General features: G+C 36.5%; 1 protein-coding gene across 7 annotated transcripts in view; it reads right to left on the bottom strand.

The window, feature by feature from the left end:
• The window catches only part of ABCC9 (ATP binding cassette subfamily C member 9), a 118730-nt gene that overhangs the window by 58866 nt on the left and 39879 nt on the right, over positions 1–19985 (bottom strand). For all 7 annotated transcript variants that reach the window (XM_054591347.1, XM_054591346.1, XM_054591342.1 and 4 more), the window contains 4 exons: positions 16698–16806; positions 12173–12280; positions 7722–7794; positions 6738–6843 (listed from right to left, as the gene is read on the bottom strand). In XM_054591347.1, the coding sequence (XP_054447322.1) occupies positions 6738–6843; positions 7722–7794; positions 12173–12280; positions 16698–16806 (396 nt within the window). The remainder of the gene's footprint in view (positions 1–6737; positions 6844–7721; positions 7795–12172; positions 12281–16697; positions 16807–19985) is intronic.

The following is a 19985-nucleotide window of genomic DNA, read 5'->3' as shown; positions in this document are numbered from 1 at the left end:
TAACATTTTCTAAGAATAATGATATAGTATTTAACTTCCAGAGACTACCTACTGTCTTTTGCTTAGCAACATGTTTGATGGAATTCAGTTGTAGATTATTTTTCTCTCCCAAAATAAATGACTAAAGTTAGCTATAAATTCCAACATTAGATCATATTTGATTACATGAAAATCACTGGATACACGTCCAGACTCATCTTCCAACATTTGGTGTGGTAGTTACCATCACTGAAGGCAACAAGAGAAAGCAAAGAGGTCAGGTGGAAAATCCTCTTCTGGAAAAATGTCCTAAGATTCCATTTCTGCATGCAGATTTTGTGTGTATGTTCCTTCGAGAGTAAAAAAAGTTAAACCTGATGTTCTAGTGATGTCCAACTATCATGGCTGATACCTTATGGAATGGAAAGAGTAACTTTTACAAGCCTAAAACAAGCATGGTATTTAGAAGAAGGGGAGCTGGATGTGGATACAAACATGCTATATTATATATGATCCAAGAAAGCTGACTCATTGTGTTATTATTCCTTCATGCCAGGTAAAGTCACATAAAGAGGAGTAACTCCTCAATTCACCAGTCTTAGAATAACAGAGCCACTGTTCTAAAGCTGATTACATGAAGACATAAGAAAGTGGAACATCAGGATAGCTGGTGCCTGGTAACAGGCTGGCTGATGGCATGGCAAGAGGAAAAGGAAGAGGGAAAGCAGAGATAAATGATGGCTCTGTCTCACATGATTACCACAATTATTACACAATCTAGAGTCTCTCACTGGAACCATCCATCAGGTAGAGCATTTTAGCTCTAGCTCCTAAGATATACATAGGAATTAGTGTTTATTATGACATTTAGTAAAGGACAACTTCAGTTAGGCAGAACATCTTTTAAACAAATACAGAGCACACTGAGACACAGGAGTGAAGACAGTTTTGGAGAATGTTTTTGTCACTCCTTACTCTCTCTCGCCTTACTCTTCTGGGGCTACAAGATGTTAGACTAGGTCAAAGGTAGTAATTTTCAAGGAAATGTCTACAGATGTCTTTGTGGTGTACCAGGTCCTACCTGCATTGGCAATTCTTGCACGAGCAGCAGAACCTTCTCTTCTGCCCAAAGTAAACCTTCAGGGCTGCAAGAGGGCTAAGTACTTTTGTGCTCCTTGCTTGTCCAGTCTATGACATATTTCATTCATGCAACCACAGATATATGCAGGATGGAACTATGGCAGCAAAGTACCTGGTGCCTTACCATAGCCTTAAGTTATTATCTTGCTTTTTTATTTTTTTTTGAGGTTTTAAAAAATATCAAATAATTCAGTCTGCTAAGATAAAGTACTACTTTGCACATCATCAGCCAATCAATGTTGATACTTTCTAAATTTGCTTTATTCTAGCAACATTTACATGCCTTTCCTTATTTAGACATGGCACAACAGCTTCTTTTCTGAAATGAAGAGCAAATAACTCCTTAAGGGTCAGTATTCTCTGAGTATTCCTGATTGAAAATATATCTTATCAGCTAGTAAGGATACCATAGAAGGAAATTGAGTAATTCTTGTAATTAAAGAAAAATGGAACAAGTGTTAGCTTATCCAAACTCTTAAAGGCTTAGTTTTAAGTTGTGTTTGTGCGTCAGAGATAACATAAACATTTTTTGAAGAAAATCTTAGTCCTTCTGCCATTAAGAGATGGGATTATTATCTATTAAGTATTCATAAAATGATGACTTATAAATTGTGGGGATTTTTAAAAAAGATTTTATTTATTTATTTTAAAGAGGGGGAAAAGAGGGAGAAAGAGAGGGGGGAAACATCAATGTGTGGTTGTCTCTTGCACACCCTCTCCTGGGGACCTGGCCCGCAACCCAGGCACGTGCTCTGACTGGGAATTGAACCAGTGACCCTTTGCTTTGCAGGCCGGGGCTCAATCCACAGAGCCACACCAGCCAGGGCAAACTGTAGGAATTTTATAAATACTTAGAATTATTGTAAATCCTTTCTTACAACTTCATTATATTGGTTCTTTCTCCAAGATAAAACCTTTTATTAGATTTTTAAATTAGAATCCATGGGAGAGATTTCTTTAAAAAAACAAACAACTTAATCTCTATTGAGTAAAAATGTGTCTGTATCTTTTATTTCCCTCATTGCTAGCTTTCATAAAGCTCAGGGTGGATTCTGTGGCCTGTATTTTATAACAGACTCCAATGCACGCATTCCCATCTATTAATTTCTCAGATTGTTATTTCAACCTTATTTCCCTTCTTGATATCGTTATCTCTTTTCAAGATTTATTATACTATGTAATTTTATTTATTTATTTTTATTGTTCAAACACATTTGTCTCCATTTTCCCCCACCACTTTCCTCTGCTCCCCTCCCTCACCTCCCTCCCTCAGTCCTTTCCCACTTTGGCTTTGTCCATGGGTCCTTTATACATCTTCCTTGACTTGACCTTTTCCTTCCCTTTCCCTCCCCTTTCCCTGCCCCCGACTCCTTCCCTCTTGATTCTGTTGGTTTCTTTTTTCTTTCAATGTTGCTGGTTATATTTCCCTTGCTTTGTTTTGTTGGTTAGGTTCTGCTTATAGGTGAGATCAGATGGTATTTGTCTTTTGTCCCCTTGCTTATTTCACTTAGCATAATGCTTTCCAGTTCCATCCATGCTGTCGCAAAGGGTAGCAGCTCTTCTGCTGTGTAGTATTCCATTATGTAGTATTCCATTGTGTATATGTACCATAGTTTTTTGATCTACTCATTTACTGATGGGCACTTAGGTTGCTTCCAGCACTTGGCTATTGTAAATTGTGCTGTTACGAACACTGGGGTGCAGAGGTTCTTTTAAATTGTTGTTTTGGGATTCTTAGGGTATAAGCCAGGCAATGGAATCACTGGGTCAAAAGGCAGTTCCATTTTTAGCTGTTTGAGGAAATTCCACACTGCTTTCCACAATGGCTACACCAGTCTGCATTCCCACCAACAGTGTACTGGTGTTCCCTCTTCTCCACAGCCTCGTCAGCACCTGTTATTTGTTGTTCTGTTTATGATGGCCATTCTGACTGGTGTGAAGTGGTATCTCATTGTGTTAAGTTTTCTTCAGGGTTAAAAAGGATTATAGTTTTAAATAAAATAACGCACAGCCTTTATGAAATGAAATAGGATATCTTACTGAGGAATGCAGAAAATAAATAACTAGATTGTATAAAATACTGCTCTGACTCCCATATCCTTTATTTAACTATTAAAAATCATAATAATTATTAATGATGATATTGTGAGTCAATTTGGCCCACGTGAAGCTAGGGCCTTATAATCCTTTTTTAACACTGAAGAAGACTTAACAAGGCAAACATCCTAGAGGGATGAAAATCAAACCTCAAGCTTTTTCTGCCACTGTCTCCCATTGTTTCTCTCTGTTTAAATAATAGTGAAACAAGGTAAAAACAAAACCCAAATAACTTGAGTATGGTTGTACACGTCACACAATGTAATTTAACCAAGGGACACCTGCTTCTCCACACCTACAGTCATGCAAGATGGAAGGTGACAGTGGCCAGGCAAGCACTGCCTGGTGCCTGACTTTAGCGACCAACAGGAACTTGTCATGAAGCAAACCACAGGTAACTGTTATTTACCAAGCTCTCTGCTGAGTATTCACAAAACAGTTTCATGTCCACTATCTGTTAAATTTGCTCAACAGAAATAAAATGCACACTCAATTTCTCAGTCTTCTTTCGACCATGATACCAAAAATAGGATTTACAGTTCTATCGTTTCCAGTTCAAATTTCATATCTAAGTACTTCCTTCTCTTAATTGGAGTTTAAAATAGAACCTATCCCTAAAATGTCCTTAAATAGTCTTTACTCATTCTTGAGAGATGTCTGTGAATGTCAACAGCAGGCTAAGCCACAGTAAAATTCATAATGATAGGTACAAAATGATATTAAAGAACATCTGTAGGTATAGAGCAAGGTTTCCTAATCTTGGCACAGCTGACATTTGGGACCGGATAATTCCTCTTGGCTGGTGGGGATGGTGCTGCCCTGTGCATTGCAGGTTGTTTGGAAGCATCCCTGGCCTCTACCAACCAGATCAGTAGCAGCCTAATTTCCCTTTGTGACAACCAAAAATATCTAGAGATACTGCCTAATGTCCCCAGAGTTACACCTGGTTTATAACTGGTCTACAATACAATTTCTTAAATAAACTATAACCAATTGGTACATAAACTGCTTATGGGGTCTACTAGGGTAGCTAATACTATGGTTCTGAGGTACTTTATTACCATGGTGTGCTTTGAAGACACCAAGCCAACTATTCAAATGTCGAGATGAAGCACCATGCTATATACCTCTTTTTAAATGTCCTTAGGGGTGCACAACACACTAGACTGACCTATTCATCTCTCTAACTAGGTACTTCTAGTGTCTAGTTTAAATTGGGTGCAAAGAGGAATGGCTGATTTCTCAGCCCCTTATGAAGGTTCGGGGAAAAGATTATTTCATATTTCTTCTCTGAATATTGAACCATTAAGACTCTGTTTGCGTTTAAGCTTTATACATATTACAAATTTTCCATAACTTGTTTTACAGTTATTTTTTAATTTTTTTAGGGTCTTTATTTATTTATTTTTTATTGTTATCTATTACAATTGTCCCAATTTTCCCCCATTGCTCTCCCCTGCCCTGCCCACCCCCTGTCCACAGTCAGTCCCCACGCCATTGACAATGTCCAGTGGTCATTTATACTTGTTCTTTAACAAAGCCCTTCCTCTTCTTTCCTCCCTTCCCCCCCTCCCCCCACCCGGTCCCTGTCAGTTTGTTCCTTGGTTTCACACCTCTGGTTCTATTTTGCTTGTTTGTTTTGTTGGTTAGGTTCCACTTATAGGTGAGATCCTATGGCATTTGTCTTTTACCACCTGGCTTATTTCACTTAGTATAATACTCTCCAGTTCCATCCATGTTGTCACAAAAGGTAAGAGTTTCTTCTTTCTTTCTGCTGTGTAGTATTCCATTGTGTAAATGTACTGCAGCTTTTCTATCCACTCATTGACTGATGGGCACTTGGCTATTATAAATAATGCTGCTATGAACACTGAGGTGCATAGGTTCTTTTGAATTGGTCTTTCAGGATTCTTAGGGTTTAATCCCAGCAGTGGACTCACTGGACCAAAAGGCAGTTCCATATTTAGTTTTCTGAGGAAACACCATTCTGTTTTCCACAGTGACTGTACCAGTCTACATTCCCACCAACAGTGTACTGGGGTTCCCTTTTCTCCACATCCTTGCCAGCACTTGTTGTTTGTTGATTTGTTAATGATGGCCATTCTGACCAGTGTGAGGTCTCATTGTGGTTTTAATTTGCATCTCTCTGATGGCTAACAATGTTGAGCATCATATGCCTATGGGCCCACTGTATGTCCTCCTTGGAGAAATGTCTGTTCAGGTCCTTTGCCCATTTTATTTTTTTAGCTGGATTGTTTATTTTCCTGGGATGGAGTTGTATGAGTTCTTTATATCTTTTGGAGATCAAATCCTTATCTGAGATATTGCTGGCAAATATGTTTTCCCATGCAGTTGGTTCCCTTTTCATGATGTTTTCTTTAGCCGTGCAGAAGCTTTTTAATTCGATGTAGCCTCATTTGTTTATTCTTTCCTTTATTTCTCCTACCCTAGAGATGTATTGGTGAAAATACTGCAGCACAGGATATCTGAAACTCTACTGCCTGTGTTTTCCTCTAGGACTTTTATGATATCAGAGCTTATGTTTAAGTCTTTTATCCATTTTGAGTTTATGCAGTTGTATGGTGTAAGCTGGTGGTCTAGTTCCATTTTTTTGCATGTACCATATACAAGAAACCCACAGCCAACATCACGCTGAACAGGCGAAAACTAAAAGCTTTCTACCTAAGATCAGGAACAAGGCAAGAATATCCACTTTCACCACATTTACTTAACATAGTATTGGAAGTTTTAGCCACAGCAATCAGCCAAAAAAAAAAAAAAAGAAAAAGAGAGAGAGAAATAAAAGGCACCCAAATTGGAAAGGAGGAAGTAAAACTGTCATTATTTGCAGATGACATGATAGCGTACACAAAAAACCCTACAGTCTCCACTAAAGAAATTACTCAACCTAATAAGTGAATTTGGCAAAACAGCTGGATACAAAGTCAATATTCAGAAATCAAAGGCATTTTTGTACACCAACAATGAAATATAAGAAACAGAAATTAGAAATTAGGGGGAAAAATCCCATTTATTATAGCAACAAGAAAATAAAGTGCTGAGGAATAAACTTAACCAAGGAGGCAAAAGACCTGTACTCAGAAAACTACAGGACATTGAAGAAAGAAATTAAGGAAGACAAAAACAAACGGAAGCATTTACTGTGTTCATGGATAGGAAGAATCATAACTTCTTTTAGTATCAGATATATTTAAAATTATTTCTTTGATTTTATCCATTTAACTTTAAAAATTTATCTTTACAATCTCAATCTTTTATCTCAGCCACATAGTAGCTTATACTATCATAAACCTCTATAAAGTTGCTCTGTAATTCTTAATTTATGACATTTAATGTTCTCCTAATTTAAATAAATAAACAAACAAACAAATAAGTAACTGTACCTATTTCTGAGAGAGTTCTCTGACTCCTGGCATAGGAATCTACTGTTCTAATTCCTTCCCTTGGAAGATCATCAGAAGTGTGACAGAGCAATAAAAACTAATTTAAAACGCACATACTTGCTCCAGTGAACTTTTCCTTCCAGGGTCTGCATCTCACCGAGAATGGCAAGGAGAAGAGAGGACTTCCCACATCCGACTTGGCCCACAATCATGGTTAACTGCCCTAGAGAAATGAACAAAGGATATAACAGAATGAGGTGAAATTTTCTTGTTAAAATAAAAGTAAAATACATTTAGAAAAGACTGATGTTTCACAATCAATGGCTCAGTTTTGGTCTTTGGCAATAAGGTATTCTAAACAGCTCCTTTCTCTGATATGTGTTTTGAAAAAAGAAAGAAATTTAAAAGATATAGAACTTAATTTATTATTTTTCAAACTATAAGTAGTTGAAATTAGTGAACAGAGCATTGAAAAATTTACATAAATTATCTAGATTAGTTTCCCTAAATTATCTAGAATCAGTTTCAATTCATTCAGGAGAAAAAGGCAGATTTGACTAAAACTGGTTATCAGGATGAGTGATTTGGGCTGTTACTAAGACATCTTCTCCAATCTCTTACATTAATTTGCATGTATAATAGAAAAAGCCCAAGCTATTGACCATCAGGAGAGTTAAAAAAAAATATTCCTATTCAACTATCCAGACATTTTAAATAAAATGTATTGTGTATTTCAGCCTTAAGTATCTTGAAAAATTCATCAGTCTTCATTAAGGATAAAAAAATAATTTGCTCATATACTCTTTAAATCCTTTCTCAGACAAAATGAGAAATCAATTACCTCATTATTTAAATAGGACAAATCAACACATTAACACACCACAGTTAATTTGGACACTGCCCAAAAGTCAACACTCTGTAGTAAAAACGAAGTCTCATTTCTAGTCATTTCCACAGTGATACAGTGTGTCCATGAGCTTCCTGATACAAATAAAATAACTATAAATAATGTTTGTTTTCTTTTCACTACACTTAACTATCTTCAGAATCCATGGTTGTGATAATTAACAATTACAAAAATTAGTAACCAATGATTCTTACCTGTTGGAATTCGAATATTTATATCAGATAATGTAGCTAAACCACTGCCCCATGAAAAGTACCCATTTGTGACCTAGAAAATAAGAATATAAAAATTAAATTACAAAATTATATAAATATATAGTGTTAAAAATAATCCAAACCAAAGTGTTAAAAATAATTAAAATAAATTTTCTTTTTAAAGCACTGATGCACTTTCAATACAAGAGAGAATACATGGTGAAATTATAGAGTTGTAACTATTTAAGAGGTAAAAGTAAAAAACAAAAGAGAATGGAAATATTGTAACAGGAGGGTCTTTGAATTAGTGACATTATGAAGAACACTGAAAATGTGGGATTACTGGGCATTTTCATGTGAGCAGTCTTAAAAAGCAATCATCCCAAATATTTTCCAAGTAATCTTCACTGACTGTTTTCTCAGTACCAGGGAACTCCCAGAATCCTGATGATGCAACAGAAATAACTATAAATTATTCCACCCAAATGGTTCTGCTATCAGAGGAAGAAGGTGTAAAAAGTGAATTTCTTGAACTTTACCGGTTCATTGTTACTGATTGAACTTAAAGAAAAAGTCAGGGGAACAGAGGAATAAAGCACAGAAATGAGGCTACATTACTTGGGAGTGTAGACCTCAACATCCAGGAAAGATCACAAAAACTTAGAATCATCCAAAACTACATATTTCTTTTGTTTTTGTTATTATTTTATTTTTGAATTCTATTATTTTAGCAGGCTTCAAGTGGACTTGGTAGTTTTAATAGTTACAGTAATGGGAAACAAAATAGGTATAACAGAACCCAAAGATTGGGAGGGTGAGTAGAGAAAAATGAGGGGAGGGAAAGATTTTGAAAAATTAGTGGAAATTAAAGAAAGAATACACCTTGCTTGTAAATTAATATTTTGTTTCAAAACCATAAATGATGAAATATATAAGCACATTATTTTTTCTTTAATTTTGCAGACTAGATTGGTGATGTCTAAATTGCTACTAAATATATATCTCTAAAAACATCTTCATGAAACAACTTAAAAGAGTAAAAAAGTTTTTTGAAAAGGCTGGATAGTGTTTTTCCAAGTAGGATTTCTCTAGTTCATAAAATGTATGGCATTTATACATGAAATATCCATCACATAGATATGTATGAAATTAATCATGGAAAGAGGGTGCAGGGAAAGGCTCAATTATTGATTGCTTTACAAATTTTTGCTGAGTACCCACTCTGTGTAAGGTGCATGCTGGGATTGATGCAGGCTACAAAACAAGTATAATGCACCCTCCTTTCCCCTATGGAGCTTGTGATCAGATGAGTTAAAACAAATACAAAACATGAATGTAAGTGCAATATAAGACAGGATGGGCTAAGTTATATGCAGACAAAACAAACACAATTTCTACAACAGCAGATCAGAAAGAATTTCATTTATATATGAAATGACTAAAAAAAACTGCAGAAGGAGAGTCCTTTTAACTCTTGGAAAAGATACTGAATTCCGATGAAGGCATTTCTGGGTAAAGAACTACAATAAGAATAGGTGCAGGATCCAAAAACTGAAACATTTTGCAAAAATTTTAAAGGTGGCTGGGACAGGGGTCTCACATACTGTGCCTAAGTGATGATTGATGCTCAAAGAATTATACAGTCTCAGAGGCGGAGGCTCCTTCTTTCTCTAAGGCAGTAAACAGGGAAGCGACAAGAGGTGTAAATCAGATGGCTTGGATGAGGGTCAGCATGGAACAGAGAGGGCCCTACATGACAGCCTTTATGTTTTCAGTGAGTTGGGAGTGAAGGTTATCTGCAAAAGAGGGGGCAGAAGAGAGAGAGGAGATGGGAAGAGAGTGATGAAAGTTGAACAGCTACTGTAGATTCTGGAAAATAATGCTGATGAGAGGCATGCAAAAGAATTGCCAAGAACTGCTGAGGGTCAGCTGAGGTTGAAGATAACAAATCCGTGGCTATGCCAACTTGGACAATTGTTCCATTTTCTCCATAGTACTCAGCAGCCTGCTTATAGGACTGTAGAAGACTCAAGGTTGGACTGTTTACAGAAAGGTGCTAAAGAGCTGGGAGAAAAGAAAAGGGCTCAAGTTACTGGAGCTTTCAATGACATTAGCAACAGTGAAGGCAAAGGTCTAAGAGAGCTGGAGGGTCAGATCTGATGTAAGTGGCTGGTACAATAGAGTTGGAGATTTCAGAGAAGCAGCAGCTCCAGGAGGTGGCTAAGTATAAACACAAGTAAGGCTTGTGGAAGAGGAGTGATGGTAGATTTAAGGGACTTCCGGACTCGGGTACAAGACAGGCTGTGCACTTGGAAGTTTAAATCATACCCATGCTTGGCACCAACTAAGATAGAAAGATGAACTAGAAAACAGATGCCCGAATCTTTAAGAAAGTGGGGGAGTGCAGCTAAGACATAAATTTTTGCAGAAGTTCCTAAAAGGGTAGGTGCAAAAATGATCATCATAGTACAATTTGTGATAGAGGGAAGATGGAGACAAACCAGTGTCCATCACTAGGGGATAAGCGAGAAACAGCAATGCACGCTACAGGATACAGTAGTGCAGGTAGAAGGAACAAGGCATCATAAAGCATTTCTGTAAACTGAAAGCACACTGATGCTCATGACAACGCTACATACTTTGTAGGGATATGAGTGTGTTCAAGTGCACATATTGAGCACATTAGAGCTGGAACCACAATGGTGGAGAGCCCGGGGAAAAGATATGAGAGCATCAATATGTGCATTGGGGACCTTCAGAGGGAGCTAACATTCTTTACTTGGCTACAGAACTGTTTACTTTTACATTTAATGGTACATATTTGTTTTATGTGATTTTCTGTTGTATTTCACAATAAAAATATTTCAAAAACATAAATGAGTTATTACCAATTTGGGAATTTCCACCATGAATAAACAATTAATTTGGGATTGAAGGTAGGCTTGAAAGCGACCCTTTAGAGGCATAGCAGACTCTAAGACATTGATAAAGAGGGTTTGGGGATTTATTTATTTATTTTTTGGGGGGTGCATGAAGGGTCAATTTTGGGAAAAAAAATAATGGCCTCTCTTTTTTACACTAAAAATAAAAACAAATTTAAAAGGCACATTGAAAAGATATATATTTAGATTCTTACTATGTTGAATAGAAAATGTCAGTTAAAAAAACTAATGCTGTTTCCTTAGACACTAACATATTTTTTTTGTTAGTTCAGCATATTTGAGTACTTGCAGCATAGAGGGGATCCTTTCTGGTCTCTCATTACTTACTTTGTCATGCTTAGTTGTTCACACCTTACTCACACATTATAACTGCCTAGGAAACCACTAGAATTATTTTTTTAAATGATGTCCATGTATTTTATATATATTTAAACCTTTCTAGGTTATTCTAATGTACAGCCAATGTTAAGAGCCACTACAGTTCTTTAAAATTCACAGGTGACATATTTTATCTTCAAAACAAACAAACTAAAGGGGTATCTCCAACTCAAGATGGGCAGACCATGGGTCAGAGAGGCACAGTAATTTTCCTAAAAGTCACACATCAAATTAATGGCAGAGGTAGGGCTATCAGAGGCTCATCCCACCTCCTAACATGTTTGCTCCAGTAGTAAGTTTACTGTAGGACAGGTATTGGGCTAGGCAATAAGGAATGAGGAAAGAATTAAGTGCAGCTCTTGGCTCTACCATACGCCCCATTGATCCCCTCTCATTCTTTCATTGGCTGGGCAGTACAAGGAAGTTGGATACTCAGGAGTAACCAAAGCAGCAAGTTTTCTTTAAGGGCTCATTTCCTGGACTCCGGTGGCTCTGAACTCCAGAAGCTTCTGGCTGCTGCAGGCATCTGTTCCACTCCTTGTACAGCACTGGCCCCTTCCTGGGGCTTATCACAACTATCAGTCCTCAGCCCGTGTTCCTCTGGCGGCCTGTTTACCAAAGTACACATGCCTGGGGAGCGCACTGAAGGCTGAGTATAAAATTAATCAAAGGCAGTATTGGAAACCTGGGTGAATGTACACAGCATGGGTATAAACTTTTTCTGGTTGAAGACAATTACTATCTCATTCATTTCCTTAAAACTTGGATTTATAACATTGGCGTCCTCTAGAAATCAATTCACTTGGTAGATAAATGTAAGAGTACGAGAGGAATTATGCTGGATACTAGCTTCTAAAGCAGATTCCGAAGAAAAGCTCCTTCTCAAGTTACTAAAACACACTGATGAGGCAAAACTGTGGTTGGGAGGTAAGGAAGAGCTGAGAGTTAGAAACCCATCAGAATATCTTTTTACAAATGTGGAGCTTGTCAGGATGGCCAAGTGGTTTAAGGCACCAAACTCAACTGTTAATAAGGATTACAGACACATTTCAGGACATGTTTGCTGAACTTCCCCGTAAAATAGTAACATAAATGTTGCTATTCATGTAAGAATCCAGGAAGTAGAATAACCTTTATTGCAATATCCTCCGTCTCCACAGGACGTAGACGTCTTGTTGATTGCTCATAGCTGTCCAGGTGATATCTTCCAGGCTGTTTCCTGTTTATAGCTTTCGACTGCTGCATTCCAAATGGAAAAGAACACAAGTTGAAGCTTTATGAAAAAATTGAGGTTTTACTGAACTCACATTGCTACTTCTCTACTTGAATTCCAAGAAAAGGAAAAAAGTAAATGTCATATTGAAACTATTTCAATGGTTTCTCAAAAAAAAAGGCAAATGAGAACAAAAATGTGTTCTGCTATAATTTTAAATCTAATTCACAGCTTTTTAAGAAAAATGAAAATACGAAGATATGCTACGCTACTTGGAAATAATAGAAATTAAAGTGCCAAACCCCACACTAGGTTTTGGATATTTTTTCTTCAGCTATCTGGATGAATATACTCAGGTAATAAAAAACTGTGTGTCATGTCAAAAGGCACACAGACTAACTCAGGTTAAACCTGAATCTACTTGTTAAGCCATCAGGCTTGTAAATGTTCCAAGAGTGTATTTTTTGTTACACTCTGAATCATGAGAATTTTGAATCTCATCCACTCATTTGAATCAAATTGGGCTAACATCACTTGAGGACCCAGTGTGAAGTGAGAAAAAGAATAAAGATCTAGGGTATATTTGACCAAACATGTATTATTTCATAAGGAGACCCACAAGCATCGTAAAATGATCTAGTCTTTTTCAAATATTACAGCATTGTTCCTGGTTAACGGTCTAAAGCATCCATTATAGAGAATATGCCAGCTGAAACTGGATAGTCTTCAGATACTTACAATAAACTTAAGTTAGGTCATAACTATAAGTTTGTTATTATCTAATTTTGAGTTTAAGTTCAGGGGATACAGACAAATGGCTAAAGAGAAGGTAGAAAATTCAGCTCTGTAAGCTGCTAATATAGAAAAGTTTATAAGCTCAAACTCTGTCCTAAGAATCAAATGAACAAATATTTCAACATAAATAATTCTCTGTCTTAAATACTTTATAGAAATAATGAAGACTAAATAGTAATACATTACAAAACTGATAAATTATCTATAAAAGCAAAGGATTCTAGAATTGTGAGACCTTTTTTTTTTGGCCTGGAATTATAGGTTTAGCTTTTGAAAAATCCGTTGAACTCAACAATCAGAATTAGGAATGTACTCAAATATCCAGTAACTCAATCCAAACAAGATATTGTTCTTCTAATTTCCATCAATTGGTGTATCAACTGCATAGCACACTATGAAATAGGCTGCATGCAAATAAATTCACAGATTAAAAAGTCACTGGAAAGAGCTATCACACAAAAAATACTTAATGTATTTTAACTTAAAAAATGAAAAAAAGAGTGTGTATGAAATTTTATTTTAGTTTCGTTTTTCTTCTCACAGTCCTCACAGATGACCCTGGAAGTGCATTGTATGAGATACTGCAGAAAGTCACTATCATTTAAGCTAAGTATATTTTCCACACAGGACAGGTCTATGCCAATACATACACTCTATGTCTTCTAGAGTAATTCTATAGTAGTATTGCCCCCAGAGGTCCAAAAGGAATGACTTCATGCTCTTCACAAAACTAAGGAGAGGGTGGGAGGAGGAGATGTGTTGACAGAGATTTGAGTCGGAGTTCCACAGATGTAATTTGAAGAGACTTTGGCTCTAGAATGTCACTAATTCTCCATGGAGATTCTACAGCCAAAACCACTTAACTCTAAGCTTTTACAGACATAGCATCTTAAGCGCTCTCAAGATGGAGTCTCCATTAGTGTTATTTTCAAATGCACAGCTTTTTTTCACTCCATTTTAAAAAGTTTGTCGTTTGTGGTTTGGCCCATCAGCAGTGATGAATGACCCTGAAAGACATCAGAAGTCCAGTCTGGTTTCAATAACCCTGGAGATATTGGATGCATTTGAAGGGGATTCTTTTTTTCCTTCCAAAAATCTTTTCTCGGTTCAATATTTCTTCTAATCCTCATCTCCTACAAAATATTCTTCAGATTTCCCTAACTCCACCAACTTGACCTCCTCCATCCCCTTTCTCGAGGTCATCTCACTCTGCTCAACCTCGCATCTCTGAAAGGTCAAAGGCAGCATTGGAAACCTGACCTAATAAGTTCTTTGGTAATTTCCTACCATCCGAAGTGCTACAAGGCTGGTTCTAATCAAATGCCTTACTTTCCTGTTGCCTCAAAGTATAGACACTCTACAATGTGGTGTTGTCTTTGTGTCCATATCCACACAACAGACAAGCACTCTGAGACATTAATGTCCATAAGCATGGGTGGTAGTTCCTTCTCAGAAAAAATTCTTCCTGCTCAATAAAATCCCTTTACAGAGAGTAAAAAATAACTTCAGAAAGGCAGAAGAAAAAAGCCAAACCTAAATAAATATAGCCAAATGCTCATCTTAACTGATTTCAGCATTGTTAAACCTGATGTAAAGAAAAATTTAATATTGATTGACTTCTGATAAAGGCTTTCCAAGCCTCAATGAATTCCAGTCAAGAGACTGCATGTTGCAGTTTTGTTTGGTTACATAAATGGTGAATACATTAATATTTTTCTCTAATAGTAACATGAATAATTAATATTAACTTATAGCAGAACTCATAACATTTTTCTATTTTACTGTTATAAAATATGCATATTAATTTTAAAGACCAGAATTTTCACACACACCTCTCAAGAGTCTAGTTCTATTGACTTAAATACTATTATCCAATGTCTGATTTCTTGGGTGTCACTATATATCTCAAGATTATCAGATGCAAAATATACCTCTTGATTCCACCTCAACATAAACCTACTCATTTCTCAGCCTCCCTATGTCAGTTAATGGTTCTACCATATACCCATCGGTCAAGCCAATAACCTGACTCATCCTTGAGTCCTCTTTTTCCCTTATCCCCATCATCCAATCTATTAGCAAATCTTTGTCAGCTTAGCCTAAAAACTGTATATTGAATTTGATCACTTCCTCACAGTGTCCACTGAAACTGCAATAAAAATTGATTCTAACCATCATTTCTTGACTGTTATAATGACCATTTTAGTGATCCATCTGTTCAACTCTTCTCCCCATTGATTACTTTCTGCCCAGTAGCCGAAGTGATCTTTTAAAAATATAAACAAAATGATATCAGTCCCTGCTTTGAAACTCTCCCATGATTTCCTATTGCATGATAATAAAATCCAGATTCTTTCCATAATCTACAAGACCCTCAATCCTTGTTCTTACTTCATCCTTTCTCTCCTTTCCTCATCAGACTCCTCTGTTTCTAGAACACACCAAATTAATTCTCACCTCAGGGTCTTTGCACCTGCTAGTTCTCTGCCTGAAATGCTCTTTTCCCAAATTGCTGCAGCCCAAATATCTACTCTTCATTCAGGTATTGGCTCAATACCTGAATGAAGAGTAGATATTTTTTTGAAGGGATCTCCTGGGAAATGACCACCCTGCTCCCAGTATCCCAATCACTCTTTCTACCTCCTTTTATTTTCTTTCCATAGCAAAATTATCTTGTTTTTTACTTGTTTTTCATTTGACTCCTGCCTCAAGAAAGCAAACTCTGACAAGACGGATCCTGCCTGCCTCGTTCATTGCTACATCCATAAGACTTGGCATGAAGTACAGGGTAGTCAATAAGTCTGGAGACACAGGCAAATATAATACATAATCCATGCCATATTACATGTAATACATGACAAAATAATACTGACTGTATTTCTGACCTTTATGTATTGATATATATTGAGTAGGTATTTGTGTAATAGGTGAATAAACTGGTTCAAGAGTTATAATATTCAAATTTTAATTCTGGATCTGCCACTTACTAATTATCAGACTTTATTCAAGTCATATAATATGCAAACTGAACATATTAATCTGAAAAAAAACAGGTAAGTCAAAAGAATGCATCAGGAAGCACTTTTTAAACTAAAAAGTGTAATGTAGCTAACAACTATTATAAGAATATGGTGCAGGAGTTATAAGCTGATTTTATATTATTTTTATCTAAATCCTGAGATACAACCTCTCACTTTCTGCTTGAATTGAACATGTGCTGTCTGGGGATATAAAGTACAGCACAGGAAATATAATCAGTAATATTGTAAAAACTATGTATGGTGCCAGGTGGTTACTAGATTTATCAGGGGATCACTTCTTAAGTTATATAAATGTCTAACCATTATGCTGTACACCTGAGACTAATATAATATTGAATGTCAACTGTAATTGAAACATAAAAAAATAGATTGTTAAGAAAAATGTGCTGAGTCTCTTGGGATAATTCTTTGATGATTTATAAAGATAAGCCTTATACATATATTGATTGGTTTTAGGTTTGTGAAGTTTGTTGTAGAAGCAGGTGGCAATCATTCTTCATGTAGATGAAAGTAGAGCTTACAATCTCTTCTAATTGCACCCATTTTAAGTCATCTGCTCTTGGGACTATCCCCTATTCACAGTTTCTATTACAGAAAATGCACTTACCACTCTGGTGTGTTTCTTACAGGACTCAAAAGGAAGAGAACTTTCACCAGTTCGCCAGCTGTCATCACCAATCTCATCACTCAAGAGAAACTCATTCAACTTCTGAACACTGCAGAAAGCAAATAAACGCAGAGGGTTAAAAATAAGACCACAAACAATGAAGTTGGACTTAAATAAACAAACTCCTTCCCCCTCATTAGCCTGTTGAGCAAGCAACTCTGAGCCTCATGTCTCAAGACCAGCTGGAAATTTAGCTCAAATCAACAGGCATCCTAAATTGCTCAGGAATGATGGATTCCCAGGACCCAGGACTTTTAGTGCTAAAATCAGGAAAATCTTAGAAAAACTAGAACCAATCGGGCACCATATATTAGTCAAATTTCTTTTGCACTGTTTTGTTTTTGCTTTTTTCAATTGTATTCCTTGTCAAAGATAGTAGAGTTGGAGAGGAACTTGAAACAGGGTGGTTAAACATGATAATACCAATGAAGGAAATACTCACTATCCCAATTTTACAAATGAAGGGAAATAAAGTACAGAGAAATTAAGTCTTCTGTCTAACAGCATTTGGTGTGAACACACAAATCTGGGGTCCATGGCCTCTGTGCTACCTGGTTTAAGCATTATATATTACACGTTATTTTCTGCACCTGGTAAGGAGAAGGCCCTCTAGAGAGAGCAGGTATGTAAAGTGCTGGCCAAGGACCAGCTACATCTGCATCACCTTCCTAGGAACAGAGAATCTCAGGCCCCATCCAAGATCTACTTAATCAAAATATACATTTTTAACAAGATCCAAAGATGTTTCATAAGCACATTACAGTGTGAGAAGCCCTACTCCAGGAGAGTGGTTTGTGAGCATTGTCTCTTACGGTCTCCTTAGGCTGGCACAAAACTCCTGGCCCTCCTCTCCCTCCTGTTCTAACTTTTCAAAGTAATGTCACAGGATTAGAAGCAAAAACAAAGAATCAAAGAAACAATAATATGATATGAGAACATCCTCCTATCAATAAAATAATACACAGAAAATTCCATGCAGTTGCAAAAGAAATGTTCCCTTTCGCATTCTAGAATGGGACAGACTAGCTTGGCACATGCAGCCTCAAACACGGGGAAAATACTGCCTTTGGTAGGATACTAGAAAATACGTGTTTGAAACAAAGTTTTCTTTTAATATTTTTCACTTGAAAGTGTAATCAAGTTATGTGCCTCTTGACAGGTCTGACTAGTTTGATTTTGTGACAGACTAGCAAGATGAAGACAAGTAAATTTAATTCAGCCTTTTGCCCGTGAACTCTAAGCCCTTTATCCTTACATGCCATAGAAACTACCACCTTCCACTGAAAACATAAAGGTAGATAAAATTCATTGGGGCAATCTAATATTAGCTTCCAAATTATATTTTCAGGGAACTAAAAGGGATAATCGTTTAAGAAGAGTTTTGGCTGAATAATATTCCATTGTACATATATGCCACATTTTATTTACTCATCCATTTATGGACATTTGGGTTGTTTCCACTTTTTGGCTACTGTGAATAATACTGCTGTGAACTCAAGTGTACAAATATATATTCAAGTCCTTACTTTTAATTCTTTTGGGTATATACCCAGAAGTGGAATTGCTACATGTTATGATAATCTTATATTTAATTTTTTGAGGAACTGCTATACTGTTTTCCACAGTGGCTGCATCATAGTTCTGGAATTCTTCGCACACGTCAATATATTAGCATTATAAAAACATGGATGAACCTTGATGACACTATGCTAAGTAAAATCAGCCAGGCATGCACACACACACACACACAAACCAATTGTTGTATGTTTCCACTTATATGAGATACCTCGAATAGTCAGATTCATAGAGACAGAAAGTCAGGGGTAGTTACCAGGGACCAGGAAGAGAGGTAAAGGGGGAGTTATTGTTTAATGAGTGTAGAGTTTTAAATGGAGGAGATAAGAAAATTCTGGAGATGGGCGGCAGTGATGGTTGCCCAACAGTATAAATGCACTTAATGCCACTGAACTGTACACTGAAAACAGCTTGAATGGTAAATTTATGTTATGCATTTTACTGCAATTTAAAAAAAGAAAGAATTTCATCCCCTAAAAAGAAAAGGAGAACTTCAGTTTGTGTGCTCTTTTTGAGTCTTTGCAGCAAAGCCTGACCATGAGAAATGTCTTATGCAATGGTATTTTATTCATCTTACATGGCATTATTCTCTCTTCATTTTTTTTTATTGAGCTATAATCAACATGTAATGTTATATTAGCTTAAGGTGTACAATATAATAATTTGATATTTCAAAATGATCCCACAAGTCTAGTTACATCCATCACCATACACAGTTAAAATTTTTTTCTTGTGATGAGAAATTTTAAGTGATACCTTAAAAGTAGTAGAAAAGAATTTCTTTACTTTTATAGATTTTAATTGTCATTCTGGTATTATGTTTTGAAGAAACTGGATTTTCAGGAGCACAGCTTCATCAATCAAAGGACTACCTCAAAGAACCCCACACTATGTCTTCACACACAGAGGGAAGTACAGGGCCGAGCTCGTTTGCCTTGGTAACTCTAAGCCCAGCAGCTCCTGGCGCACAGTACTCAATGAATGTTTGTTGAATAAATAAAAGAAGGAATAAATCAATGATTGAGTACAGTAAAGTAAAGTCAGTTGATTCAATTCTCCATTTTGTTTTTCTAGTGCACATGCAAATCTAACTGAAGCTTTTATGGAATTAATGAGCCCCTTTATCGCTGAACATTGAGAGCAATGGTCTCTGAGCATAACTGGGGCATGCAAGGACTTTGTTTCCTTTTTCTAACACCCCTCCTTTAGAACTCCATTTACAATGAACACCGGAGGACCCCAACACTAACCCATCTCCGAATTTCTTCCTTCCTTTCCTCTTCTCTGTCCCCTCCATTCTAGGCTCTTTGGCCGAAGGTCCCCTGCATTGTTATTTTTGTCATTGTTTATTGTCTCTCTCTCCCTAGTCTGTGAACACCTTAAGGACAAAGATTTTTGCCTTCAGAATCTAGCCCAATGCCAAAGATATAACATAGTAATGCCTCAAGAAATGTCTGGTGAATGAATAAATGGGTAATACAAAAAGCATTTCCTGTTCATATGAGGTCCTCTCAGAAATCAGAGGCAAAACAATTACGAAAAATGCATGAATCCTGACCAAGGGTGAAGTAATTTCCACCATGCTGCCAGGCTTATATTTTAAAAATCCAAATCTGTTCCTACAACATTCTTTCTTTAAAATAACAAATGACA

Source organism: Pteronotus mesoamericanus, unplaced genomic scaffold, assembly GCF_021234165.1.
Source record: "Pteronotus mesoamericanus isolate MK-2021 breed Mesoamerican mustached bat unplaced genomic scaffold, CSHL_Meso_final scaffold_21, whole genome shotgun sequence".
Classification (NCBI taxonomy): domain Eukaryota; kingdom Metazoa; phylum Chordata; class Mammalia; order Chiroptera; family Mormoopidae; genus Pteronotus; species Pteronotus mesoamericanus.
This window is presented reverse-complemented; position numbering and strand designations above follow the sequence as displayed.